The sequence below is a fragment of the Nematostella vectensis genome, chromosome 12 (assembly GCF_932526225.1).
Source record: "Nematostella vectensis chromosome 12, jaNemVect1.1, whole genome shotgun sequence".
In the NCBI taxonomy this organism is placed as follows: domain Eukaryota; kingdom Metazoa; phylum Cnidaria; class Anthozoa; order Actiniaria; family Edwardsiidae; genus Nematostella; species Nematostella vectensis.
Window position 1 is genome coordinate 5,925,589 of NC_064045.1, and position 13,498 is coordinate 5,939,086.

The 13,498-nt window shown below is 40.9% G+C and overlaps 1 protein-coding gene across 2 annotated transcripts; it reads right to left on the reverse strand.

Annotated features, from left to right (window-relative positions):
* Positions 1-1,881: 1,881 nt before the first annotated feature.
* On the reverse strand, positions 1,882-12,910 carry LOC5506403. 2 transcript variants are annotated; one of them, XM_048720295.1, is made up of 8 exons: positions 12,795-12,910; positions 11,297-11,494; positions 6,247-6,472; positions 5,257-5,396; positions 4,379-4,738; positions 3,674-4,039; positions 3,175-3,531; positions 1,882-3,061 (listed from the first exon to the last, which is right to left on the reverse strand). In XM_048720295.1, exons 2-8 carry the CDS (start codon positions 11,346-11,348, stop codon positions 2,712-2,714), a joined length of 1,851 nt encoding a protein of 616 aa, XP_048576252.1. In that variant the 5' UTR covers positions 11,349-11,494; positions 12,795-12,910; the 3' UTR covers positions 1,882-2,711. The 2 variants fall into 2 exon arrangements, with proteins under 2 accessions (XP_048576252.1, XP_001627125.2); XM_001627075.3 differs by lacking the exon at positions 12,795-12,910 and having other exon boundaries at positions 11,297-11,737.
* Positions 12,911-13,498: the final 588 nt, after the last annotated feature.

The window sequence follows — 13,498 nt, forward strand, 5'->3', positions numbered from 1 at the left end:
CATTCCCCCCCCCCCCCCCGCCCCAATAATTCGAGGCCTGCTACGGGGCTAGGGGAAAAAGTGTGATAAGATGAACATGACATGTCGACAAGAGGGGTTAACATTACAAAAAATGAAACTTTTGGGATGAACGCCTGTGAGAGATTGGCGCTTTGTCTGTAAAGGCTCTGGTTCATATTATATTTTTCCAGGTCTTTCATTAATGTTTTAGATGTTTTCTTTAAAATTATTTTTTTTAGAATTTCACGCAGAGCATTTTCCCTAACGGATTAAAATTTGACCTCGCGGGTTTCCAGTGTCACGAGATTCAAGACTCACTCTGCAGGGCCCGCGGAGCGGGCGTGATCTTGGTATTGCCAACTCTTTGGCCATAACTGACCGCGGAGCCGCGGCGGCCATGTATGTCTTTCCTCTCGCCGATTTCTGGTATTGCTCGGGCAATACCGGCAATACCGGTTCCGCGGTCCCTGCTCTGTATGTCACGTCTCGAAAACAGGAATTACTAGTCGCAAGATAACATAATCCAATGACTAATCTACCCTAAATAGACTCTTTTTTATATATAATCGTAAAAATTTAAGTTGAGGCAGGGCGTTGGCTGAATATGTTCTTAACAATGATCTTAAATTTTAGTGTATATAAGAATATAATACCCAATGAATTATTAGGAAGAGAATTACACTAATGATCAATAGCAATAATAACACTAATAAGGGTATACATAAATATTCTAAAAGAGGGTATACATATATATGTCTCTTCCTGTGATAGTGATCCCGAAATTGTTTATAAAACAGACAACTATTTTTAGATACGCCTTCTGTTTCGATAGCGCTCACGAATCAAGTATCTTGGGCGCGATCAACACCGCCAGCGATGTGAACCGGAAGTCATCAAAGATAAAGCTGTTGTTGCAATCTGTTTTGACAAAAAAAAAAACTTCTTTTTTACAAACATCGTGAAAATGTCTTAATGTATTAAGGGGTCAAGGAAAGTACGTGATTTACAGTAAACGGTAGATAAACAGGCGTTTTGCCGTTTAACGGTTGAAAAAATACTTGCGGTTATGGTTCATTTTTCGTTTTTTTTTTGCCGTCTTAGAGGGTGGTAAATAGTATTTTCGTGAAACGAGATTTGGCCATTTTTCACCCTTCGAGAAACATGAAATCATCCATTTCGGCGTCCGTGAAACGTGATTTAACGATTTAAAAGCCATTTTTCGGTCCGTGGAACGTGAAAAAGCCATTTTACCCGGCCCGTGATACGTGATCCAGAACCCCCTTTACCAGCCTGGTTTTACGGTTACCGGTTAACCTCATGTTTATGGAGAGTAAAAGTAAAGGAGGGAATGAGAAATTTTAAGGGGGAGTGGAGAATTTGAGAGAAAGAAAAAGGGCAAGAGAGAAATAAGGAAGTTCAAAAGGGAAGTGGAGAGCTAAAGGAGAAAAACAAATACGGAGTAGTAAATGGCATGGGCGCACGATTATTTTGCTGTTGTTACTGGAATTGTTCGCCAAAATTTAAATAGTCAAATTCAACATCCTTGTCTCGTTTGGGAATAGCGCGTAGTCCACTCGTCAAAACCAATCGATGGCTTTCACTTTATCACTGTCGCTTCAAAAATGGAATTGATTGGTCACGGCGGTATGTGACCACGTGCTATTTCTAGCTAGAATTAGGATTTGAATTTCTCGGGGTCGCGCAACAACAAATTTATTGTAAGTTGAAGGTTCTGATACTACTGTCTCTACTGTCTCTGACATACACATGTGTTACCCATAGAATAGGATAAAAGGGAAATGTCAAAAGAGACATTTGAGAGAAGGTAGAGGAATAAGAATGGGAGGGGGGATGAAACGGAAAGGCGAAAGTGAAGCCTAATAATCCTTCATGAATTTATTTTTAGCATTTCTTCAGCATTTTACTGCATATAATTTATATCTTCTCTGATATCTTTAATACTTCTCTTTCGTCAGAAAACGCAGTTTGAATATCCCTAGAGCTAATTCTGGTCAAACACACCTCAATCCAACAGGAAGTGACGTCAACCGCGGCAGGACACAATAAGGAATGAATTCGAAGCTCTAGCGAGCTTATTGTTAATTTTTCTCAATTTGCAGGCTTAAAACCTATTTGTCTCATATATACACGATGAGTTAACCAATATTGTACAAAATTAAAAACGCTCGAACCGGTCGTAACGGTTTTAGAGTATCCTTTTTACATAAATTACAATAAATAATAAGCTCAATTCATAATACTAAACAAGTGTGGCTTGGAATTTTTGTTTATAATACAAGGCTTCCACATTAATTCCATGTTCCAAGTTCCATGACCTTGAGATGTTCTCCCACGAGCTTATGCTGTGCGGAATTCGTAGATTCCCATGATTCTTCGCGGTACGTTTTTTGTATTGACGGCTGCATCTGGCGCGTACACAGGGAGGTGCGCGCGCACCCCCTCCCCCACGTTGGCGGCCAAGAAGTGGGTCATTTCTTATTAAGGAATCTTCAAATGCCATCCTTTTTCACGCGATGCCAATGACTGCGCATCCCCCCCCCCCCCCCCCTCAGCCAATCCTTGGTAGGCCGCTGTGCATTACATCATCCAGTATCCCATGAGCCATCACTGTCCTCTCAAGAACTACGGCGAGTCCATGCGGGTCTTATTCATCTCATTCTCCAACGAGTAATGTAGTATCCTATAAGTCTCTACACAACAGTGTATGTCAAATGGAACCCGGCGCTGTTAACCGTAGCGTCTGAATGAAAAACAACAACGACGATCCGTCCCTTAATTAGCACACTAGTCCCAGGCTTCTTGAGAGCACAGTGCCGACATCCGACCTGGTTACCAAGCTCATCTTCGAACGCTAAGTAATCATACAAGCAGTCCTGCTCCCTTTCTAGACTGACCTTCACCAAGGTCAAACGAATGGCGCTGTATTTCGAATGTTTGGGCCCGCGGATTGTCCAGCGGCAGTGATGGTTGCCAGGGTAACCATTGGGGAAGTTTGGTGAGGTGACGTGACCGGTTAGCGAATGGAGAGTCTCCCCGCATTCTGAAAACAAAATACAAGTATTACCTAATTTGAAGCTTGGAACCTAAACCTAAAGAGGAGTATATCGAGTAAAACAATAAAGTTTTAAAAGAATCACATTCGATATTATTTACCAATTGACGTATTCCTCGCGAATGTGTCAACGACTGATCCCTCGCTCTCCTGTGATTCCGTCATCGTGACAGTATTAGAGGTAGTGGTAGTTACGCGCGTTGGCTTGCTGTACAATGTGGGACGAGCTTTTATCAGAATACCAGGCAGAAGCTTTGTCTTTGGAGTGTTATGCTCTACGTGGCTGCCCTCCGTAGGCAGCTGTAGATTGTCTATAGTAAACACTTGTGGGTTGTCTTTAGTAAAACGTCGTTTGTCTTGAGTTGGTACTTGTACACTTCCCATTGTAACAGCCTGTGGTACCAACGGGGCTGTAGTTGTAGGTTTTTTACGTTGTGCTATGGATGCGTCCACTGAACCTTAATTAACAAAGTAATAAAATGAGAATAGTATACGTATTATCTAGAATCTCTATTAGAATTCGTCGGCCGGCGGAAGTTATAACACGCACCCAGCTCATCAGTGAATTACAGGTTACACTCAAAGCAAAGATGCACTCACTCGTTGTTGTCGGACAGACTACCGGACGGACGACCACAATGTGTCTAATTGGCTCGTGATGGTGGGAGGTCTTAACCACACATTCCAACCTTCCGCGGTCCTCTACCGTTACTCCATTTACGATCAATTCACCTCCAGATCCAAGTCTTACGCGGGAATTCTGTGAGCCATTGTGCGCGCGCAGAAACCACTTCTGGATCCCAGGACCTTTTTGCAAATGGAAGAGAAGCCTGGGGGTTCCGCTAGGGGAATACGACCGCCACTTGACAAGTCGCACGGACGAAGCGACGTTCGTCACCAGGGCGGGGCAACTGACAGTCATCTCGCTCCCGAAACATGGCCTTAACATACTATGTGAGGTGTTAACTGTAAACAGAAAGAAAAAACTTTGAATGGAAAATCAGCATCACCATCATCACCACAATACTCATTATCATCACCATCATCACCATAATCACCACCATCACCATCACCATATCACCACCGCCATCATCATCATCACCACCATCATCACCATCACCATATTACCACCGCCATCATCATCATCATCACCATCATCATCGTCACCATCACCATCACCATCACCATATTGCCACAGCCATAATCATCATCATCACCATAAAACGTAACTATAACTAGCAACTTTATCACCACCATCACTACCACCACCATCATCATCATCACCATCACCATCATCAACCTCACCTTTAAGTGTAGGCGTTATTCTGTTGCACACTTTGTTGCTTAACATGACGAGGTGTCTTTCTGGAGTTCTGATGCCTCCTTTAATTGCCTCGCACTTGTATCGCTCTTTCCCCTCTGGCCTCCCTCCGCGCAGCAGTAGCGAACCGTTCTTATCGAGCCTGACTTGCAATGCCTTGTGAGGCGCATATATAGAATTTCCAAATTTGTCAGCGATCGCCACAGGGGACCAGGTACCATCGTCGTTATGTTGCGACCACCGGACGCCAGTAAGCCGGCGAGGGTTTGTCCGGTGTTTGGCCGGACAGGGCAAAATAATGGCGTCTTCGGTACAAGCTTCGTGTGAAGATTGAGTAATCTTTCCTGAGAAACACATTAACTTAGTGATGATACATAAAACATAGGAAGCTTTGGCTCTTAAAAAATCATATTTAAAAAGCAATGCATCCCCAAGCACTATTATACAAAACGGAGCAGTAAGCATATGATCTAGACAAACTAAAACAACTTTGCAAGTGAATCTGTGTTACATGTCATTGCATGCAACTAATACTGCTCCTACTCTCCATCACCTATCAACATAACCTGCAACTCACATACGTGCCTGCAACTCACATACGTGTCTACAACTCACATATTTTCCTGTAACTCACATACGTGTCTGAAACTCACATACGTGCCTGCAACTCACATACGTGCCTGCAACTTACATACGTGCCTGCAACTCACATACGTGTCTGCAACTCACATACGTGCCTACAACTCACATACGTGTCTGCAGCTCACATACGTGTCTGCAACTCCCATACGTGTCTGCAACTCACATACGTGTCTGCAACTCACATACGTGTCTCCAACTCACATACGTGTCTGCAACTCACCTTCACACGAGACGTTAAGCTTGATGATGTTTTTTCTTACAGGTAGACCAGATGCCTTGATCACCACGCAGTGGTACGTAGTCTCGTCATAAGGCCGTAGCGAGGCTATACGTAAAGAACCATTTTCAAACAGCTGTAACCTGCAGATGGAGACATTCATCAATACCCTAGCCAACATCACCAAAAGGCCAAAGCATTTCATACATACATTTGGCATATTATTTACCCACGTAATCTCGTATACTTTGCGATTAAGTAAGGATATAGCCAATGCCGTATTTGAGCACAGGTCTACGCCTATATCTGATATAAGGGGCCAACAAGGGGAATTATTTTGTGTTCACCTCAGATCCCCTCCCCTAAAGATACAAATGTTCTTTGTGTTTACTTGGCGGGAACTTCATAAGAACGCGCGACCTGCTTGGTTCGCTATTCCGGAATAATAGAAAGTTTTCAAAGAGTTAAAACTCGGGAGTATGGGTCGATCTGTAAACTGACTATCAAAAGCTTCCTTTTTATGCCAAAAGTTATCGTGCTTCACATTAGAACGAAAATCGGCTTCAAACTCCATCTGTTTTTACAATTGATTTTGCAACAGGCGCGACAGTTTTGAACTTCGCTTAAATTTTATTTGGGATAACAAAAGCAGCAAACAAAAACGACAAATCACCCAAGGAATTTGCTTGTATAACGTATCCACATAAGAGAAGTATTTTAGTGAAGATGTCTAATCGTCTGTGGATGATTCAAAGCGAAAGAAAACACCTCTACGAACATAAAACGACGAAATAACCAAAGTTAAATTAGCCTCAAAAGTTTAGAGAATTCAGAAAATCTATCAAAATCAGATGATTGCAGCGGAATGCGTCTCGTCCATTCCCCGCCAGTATAGAATCCAACAATTATTCACCTAAGGCTCAGTGAATAGCGGTGACTATCAACCTTTAATTACCTCGCCTTTGGCGAATCATTTCTAAGAATATAACTAACCTGTTGTGGTAGCTCGACGCATCAGAATCTTTCAGCAACTGATTGATCAACACATCTCCATACGACAAGACAGCCAGCCTGTGTCGCGTACCATTTGGTAGATCGACCAGCCAGTCGAGTCTGTGACTATCAAGAGGGAACTGGTGCGGACACTCCAGTATGACGTCATGACTATGACACTGTGCGACGTGCGACAGCACTATCGTCTGTCCAGCGGTTAACGCTCCTATTGTACAATAAAAAGAGACAAACTTGAGCATGTGACGTAGAACCAAAGCATGCCACGTGGCAAAGCTTATCACGTGATACTGTTGGCAGGGTTAGTCAAAACTAACTTACTAGTTAAAGGGGGAAGTGTCATGGTACTGCGCATGTCTGGAGTCAGAGTTTAGTGAACTTTAAGCTGTCAATGCAATATTTTAATGAAAACTATGTTTATTGACAGTTTGTGGTAATTTCCTTTGAATTTAAGTATTCCATATGTACCAAATGCTCATTTGTCAATATTAGAATTTGACTGGAATTCATTGTTTCCGGACATCTCACCATCACCACGGTAAAATGTAATTGTGGTCTTTATCGGAGCTGTTCACCTACGAGAACCAATTGAATAATAGATGTAGCTAGTTTAAAAGAGATTTATTCAATTAAAGTGTTTTATTAACTTGAACAGCTGCTATTTATATCTTATAACGATTTATATATTATAACGAAATTTCTGTTTTCATCAAACTATTGGTGGTCGGCTTGAAAAGACTGGCTCGCGAGAGCGTACAGTGACCAGGGGCGTAGCCAGGGTGTGGCCTAGGGCACCCCCCCTTTTTAGCCGCCAAAAATACAGTAAATAGACTTCATCTAAAATACAGGAGAAAATGCATTGAAAGTCCCTTTTGGGCCCCCTCCTGTTAAAAATCCTGGCTACGCCGCTGGTAACAGAGTTAGCTATAAACTTTGGAATACCCTGCAACATATTTACGTTTCATTGTGTATATTATGTCTCGTTCATTAAAATTGAAGTTCTTTTGTAGAGCAATAGGCGACGGTTGCAGTAAGAAGTCATGTGACTTTGTGGGTGGCACACAGGCGTGCACTAAGGTTTTTTGCGGTAAAATAAAAAAACATAAACCAACTTATTCTATTAAGCGATTACGTATTAGCCAGAAAAAGTAAAAGAAATGATAAACAACGTTTTTCACAAGTACTTACACTGAGCACAAGTGTGTCAAATGATTTTGTTTGTTTATCGGTTTGCTCATAGTTTCAGATAATAAAAATGTCTTAGATACGATAGAGTGTAGAGTCTTTTTTGTGTACTAGATATCAAGATTATGAATAATATTAATGATCTTAAATCACACTCCGCACTCGAGTAACACTTTGATCACATAAGAATTTCATGTGTAGACGGTGATAAAATATAATGCATCTCAGACGGGAAGTCTGTGCGTCGGTAGTGCGTCCCAAAGTTTACACGACTTGAATCACGCGATGTCATACAAAAGCTTGGCATCTAGCATTTAGCGGATGTGGTTAGCATTTTTGAACCGATTTTGTGGCGAGATACGATAGCTATGACTGCGTAAAAAGACGTGATTGTTAATCGCGTGACAAAGACTATTTAGGTAGATCGCGTGACACAAGAGCGGAAGTGAGAGCTAAAGCCCGGGAAGGGAAGGGGGGGGGGGGGGGGGGGGGGGAAGCGGGGAATAAGGAAACGAGGCTGATCGCCCTACCCTTTAGGGTATACTAACTACTATAACTTAAAAATTGTTTTGCTTCGCCTTCGTCTATCCCCCCCCACCCCATCAGAGAGCCCAGCACCATTCGCTAGCGATGCTCTTATCACGTGTAGTTTGTGGTTTATTTGCCTTGCCAAGTGTCGGAGTTTCAGCGTTTTTTTTTTTCTATACTTGACAAATATAAGAAAAATGTAAAAAAGCGCCCCGGTTTGACCGCCTACCAAATTGTTTGTTTTAATAGAATATCTCAGCATGAAACTCAATCATAATTATAACTCAAAAATACGATTGCTTTTATAAAAAGACAATTTGTTTCGCCTTGGTCAGCCAGCCCCTCCCTCCCCCCCTAACAGACCTTAGCACCATTCGACAGCGCTGCTCGTGTACCACGTGTAGTTTGTGGTTTAATTCCTTGCTAGTGTCGGAGTTTCAGCGAATGTTCTCCATACTTGAGAAATATTGAATAATGGAATAAAAACGCTCCTGTTTGACCCATATTCATTCTAGTCCAAATGGGATTTTAATAGATTATCTCAGCACGACACGGAGAAGCATGCTGTTACACGATAAGAAACAGATTTGGACATCATCAATTTTGTAAAAAGAATTTTAACTCGATAACCGCAGACAATGAGCTCCCGTAACCCGAGTCCTTGTTTCAACGAATGGATGAGCAGCGAAAAAAAAATTATGGGTATAGTAGCAGTACAGTATGCGTTCATAGGCGATGCGAGTACAAAATAATCACACGCTAAAAAACCTCACCATTGGCTTGGCGCGCACACGTTGACACGGTTAACGAACACGGAGCTTTCGGTACACAAAGAATACAGGCAATTCGAACAATCAGCAATACAAACTATTCAAACAATAAAATACAATGCAAACAATTATAACAATACATACAATACACACAATTGAAACAATACAATATAAGCAATATACCGACAATATAAATAATACATACATGTTTCGCTGGTGACATTTTGCAAATGAAAAATGAGAGCGTGAGGTATATATATATACATATACCTGCTCCCCCTCGACCCTCTTTTAAGTCTTGTCTATTATTTATGGCAAATAAATCAAAACGTGCGTTCTTATGATATTTTGCAAGAAGTAACGGGATTATGACATCAAATTGGGCGCGGTGTTTTTTTTTTGTATACTTGTGACGATTATGTGAAAGTTGCATTCTGTCTTGATTATCGAAGACTGGATGGATATTGGAACTCCCAAACCTTTATGTAATTCCAATTCCATTCAGAAACAAATTCGCAAAGAGCGAGTCTACTATATGCATGTATACGTTCACACAATAACGCCCCTACGCCACAAATAACCTGTATAATCTGGTACGTTTGTGCCAAAACGAATTTCGGCGGAAACCGCTTTTATCAGCAGGGTTTATATGATCCAAGCACAAGGTTTTTTTCGCCTAATGATAACATTAGTCAGGCTCAATGTGAAATATCCCTCTAGGGCCTTAAATAAATCCATTCTGGTGTTTAATTTGAAAGAAAGATGTACTCTTGATAGCTACATAAGATCAGGACGTTACCTCTTGACGCTGACCTTTACACGCAGGCTCAATCAAGCGGTTACATGCCGCGCGCGACGCGGCCGATCGCCAAATTAACACCAGACAGATGCCTTAGGTGTACGGGGTGGGAACAAGAGATGCCGAAAAGGCCTGGCTTGGATTTTGGTTGTTGATGCAGATTACACAATTTTGTGCCATGAGTTAGTTCTCTGTTAATGTATGTTATAAAAAGGGAAAGATGCGTAAACAATGCCATTAAGATACAACTCAATTTTCGAACACTTTCCTCAAGAACACAAAGCTAAGAATTGATAAAAATCTAGAGAACTCAGATAAAAAATAATGATTGCACAATTTGTAGGTCTTCCTTTAACAAGACCAGTAATACAAAGAGGACGAGAATCTTTTTAAGGTTTTGATTGAAAAAGTTTTCTGCGTTCCCAAAATAGACGTCATTCATCTGTTCATTCGCGTAAAACGAGTGATGAGAGAAAAAAAGTAGCTTGCGCATTTTTGCAATTTGCCGAGGTCAACGATCATCTCTCTTTGTATGATAATTATATTCTCGCATCGAACTACAGTTTGCAAGTTTATTGAAATCTTTTTTACAGTGTCTGGCTTGAGAAGAGTTCCAGACGGCAGTTTTTAATTCTTTTGATAGCAACTGCAGGAGCTCTTGCTCTTTGACACGAATAAGATTCTCACTCACGCATTCAACAAGTACAGATTATTAGATGTAAACATGGAGAACTAAAACCCAATGAGATTCATTACTAAAAAAAATAATATGTCTATTTAAAGAGGTGGCTCGATAAACAAGAACAACTTTTCTTAAGTACTATTCGAACTTAACGTGTACTAAGCCTGTAATTATTTACATTGTAACGCTATATTTATATGATAACTTTATTATTGTATAAGAGCGGAGCAAGATGGGCACAGAGAAATTGGATTATACTCCTCGACGATTCTTCGCTTCAATGCTTGGATTATAATCTGATCGACGTTTTACCTGCGATGACCTCCTTTCAAGGGATAAAAACGAAAATCGCCGGGTGCGTTGAAATGGTATGTCGAATACTGTGGCATCTTTCGTCAAAAGGCGATTTTACAACTTGCCCATCAAGAAATTTTTCCGAAAAAGCCCAGACATGAAATGGCCTTTGTGCAAGCACTTTCATGCTCTGTTGACCTTCTCTATACCAGAATGTCTCAAAAGACTCACCGCAAGAATACAGACATATTCATTCTAGTTTGTCATAAAACCGCACAAAAAATAACAATATATTGATTTAAATTTATTGTCATGTGTCAAGAGTCGGCTATTTGATAAGCTTCGCCAATCTGCCAAGTAGGTTTTGTAATTGGTGAAATATACTAAGCTGTATTCCTTCAAAAACGCTAAAGGCAATAGAATGAAATATTTCGTCAATCAAGATTTTAGAGTTTAAAATCTGCAAGACTTGTACTTGAAAGAAAAAATAGCAATATTACAGACCTTTGAAAAGCAGCCCCATACACATAATGATGAGCTAGCCCCTCGAATCAACGTTTCGTGGACAGCGTAGTCTGTATTTACTTCTTGTTATGAATACGTTTATCGGAAATATTTAAGGAAAGCAATGTATCAAGGTCAAATTGCGGATGAAAGCGCCATATTTACACAATATTTTCTCTATATATTAAGCAATAAAATATCTACCCCTTCAAGCAGGCAATTAATACATGATCGTTGCGCTGCGGATTAAGTTATTTTTAAATGATTTACCTTGCAGAAGCACCAGCATCAAAGACTTGAGAAGTGAAATTATTAGCTTCATAATAACTTCACAAATCGGCTGCGTTCTTCAGAACAGCAAAGTTCAAAAGCACCGTTTGATGCCCGTCTCCAAACTTTTCTTGTATTTCTCTCGCTTGCAGTTTTTCTTTCACGTGCTCGATATCAGCGAATAGATGGCTCGTTTTCCTGTAAAAGCAGCGTTTGAATGATCTCAAATCTTCAACCGGACACTTATATATAGGCACAAACTATTAATGTCACTTCATCTCTGATACGAATCTAAGCAGTGGATATTAACGTCGAAAGCAAATCCCACTCGTGGGTTCTACCAAAATGTTGAAACCATGAGTAAAGGCAACAGAGCTGTGAGTTTACGAGACGAAAACAGTCAATAAGCAAATTGAGCGATTAAGAGAAGGGTTTTTTTTGTCAGGGTCACAACGAGGTTAACCACGCCTGGCATTACGACACACTTCCTCGACACCCTGTACACCTTAACACACACCCCATTTACTCACACAACAATGATACAGTAAACTTTGTCCATCGTCGAAGGATCGAGAACATTAATAACCACAGGAATAGAAAAAAGGATCGGAATTGTGTTTTTCAAGTGGGGGTTAACTTGATGTTTCTAACTTATGTTACTTGAATCTTATTTTTGGTTAGAATATCGAATTAGAATAAAATGCGGTATTTCATGTGCTTTGCATTCTCTCACAGCACGTAGGAAATGGGTTTTTTTTTCATACATGTGGGACGTTTGCGGCTTTGCCAAGAAAAAATGTCCACCCTGGGAAATTCACCCTCGCCCCAAAGACACCGTTGGGATATTCCAGGAATATATGCCGAAAGTCTATTACACAAGAACATGATGATCAGGCTAATTTTGGAAAGCGGTCCACTATTATGGACGGCATGTTAAACCATTTTGCTTTATCACGCGCACTCATTCACTCGTTATAACCTAATTCCAAAAAATGGGGATTTCAATTAGGAGATCTGTATCTCCTACTTTGACTTTGACTTCATGGGAATTCATGTGCTTTGTATTCTCTCTTAGCACGTAGGAATTGGGTTTTTTTTCATACATGTGGGACGTTTGCGGCTTTGCCAAGAAAAAATGTCCACCCTGGGAAATTCACCATCGCCCAAAAGACATCGCTGTGATATTCCAGGAATATATGCCGAAAGTCTATTACACAAGAACCTGATGATCAGGCTAATTTCGGAAATCGGTCCACTATGATGGAGAACGGCATGGTAAACCATTTTGCTTTATCACGTCACTCGTTATATCTAAATTCCAAAAAATGGGGATTTCAATTAGGAGATCTGTATCTTCTACTTTGACTAATTAAATTTATCTTATCTTGGTCTTAAGAGACTAATGTTGATATCAGCGTGGATGAAGTGCAATATTCTTTGTCGCCCTCGAGAGCCTGACCAGACCACAGTCATTTAGCTTGATTCCACCCACACCAACCTAATGATGTTGTCACGGGGTCATCAGTTGAGCATCGTTGATTTTCAAGGACTGTTTTAATCATTATTATCATTCTAGTATTTACTGCATGTTTGCATTCCGTTGTGTACTAGCACTAGACAATTTTATAACTAAATCGACGAGCTTTTTTGCGTTGAGGTTTCACTTCCGGGAAGTTGTGGCATGCTCCTGCTAGAGGTGTGGTCTAACACACCGGAAATATCAATACAGGAAGTGTTGATGTTCCTAGTGGTTAGGTCGATTCCGTCCGTTTACACCGTCCCCTCCCCCGGAACAATACAGCTCTGCTAGAACAAGGCATTTCTTATAAAACGAAGCTAATTAACGTTTCCATTACATTCCGTTCATTTCTTTATTGTCTCTTTGTTACATAGTTGACTGAACATAATAAACTCTGCCAAGATGGAGAAAGCGACTGTTTATGTTTGATTTGGCGCATAGTTGCTTATTTACTTCTTATGTTCACTTACTGTAAAAAAATAAAGCCCCCTACCCCCCCCCCCCCCCCACACACACACACACACACACACACATACACCTCCATTAACCCCCCGGCTGGACTTCCCCACAAAAATCTCGCATGTGCTCATCCTATCCGACAGGGTGGGTGTAAAATTTGCCTCAATTGCAATCCCTTAAGATTTGTTGTCCCTGCGTGTTAGCCCGCCCTACCCAAATAATAC

Coding starts and splice junctions, on each gene's coding strand:
- LOC5506403 (XM_048720295.1), bottom strand. CDS start 11,348: ATGAAGCTAATAATTTCACTTCTCAAGTCTTTGATGCTGGTGCTTCTG. Junction 5,397..6,246: donor GCGTCGAGCTACCACAACAG/GTTAGTTATATT, acceptor CTCCATCTGCAG/GTTACAGCTGTTTGAAAATG. Junction 4,739..5,256: donor GCTTAACGTCTCGTGTGAAG/GTGAGTTGCAGA, acceptor TGTGTTTCTCAG/GAAAGATTACTCAATCTTCA.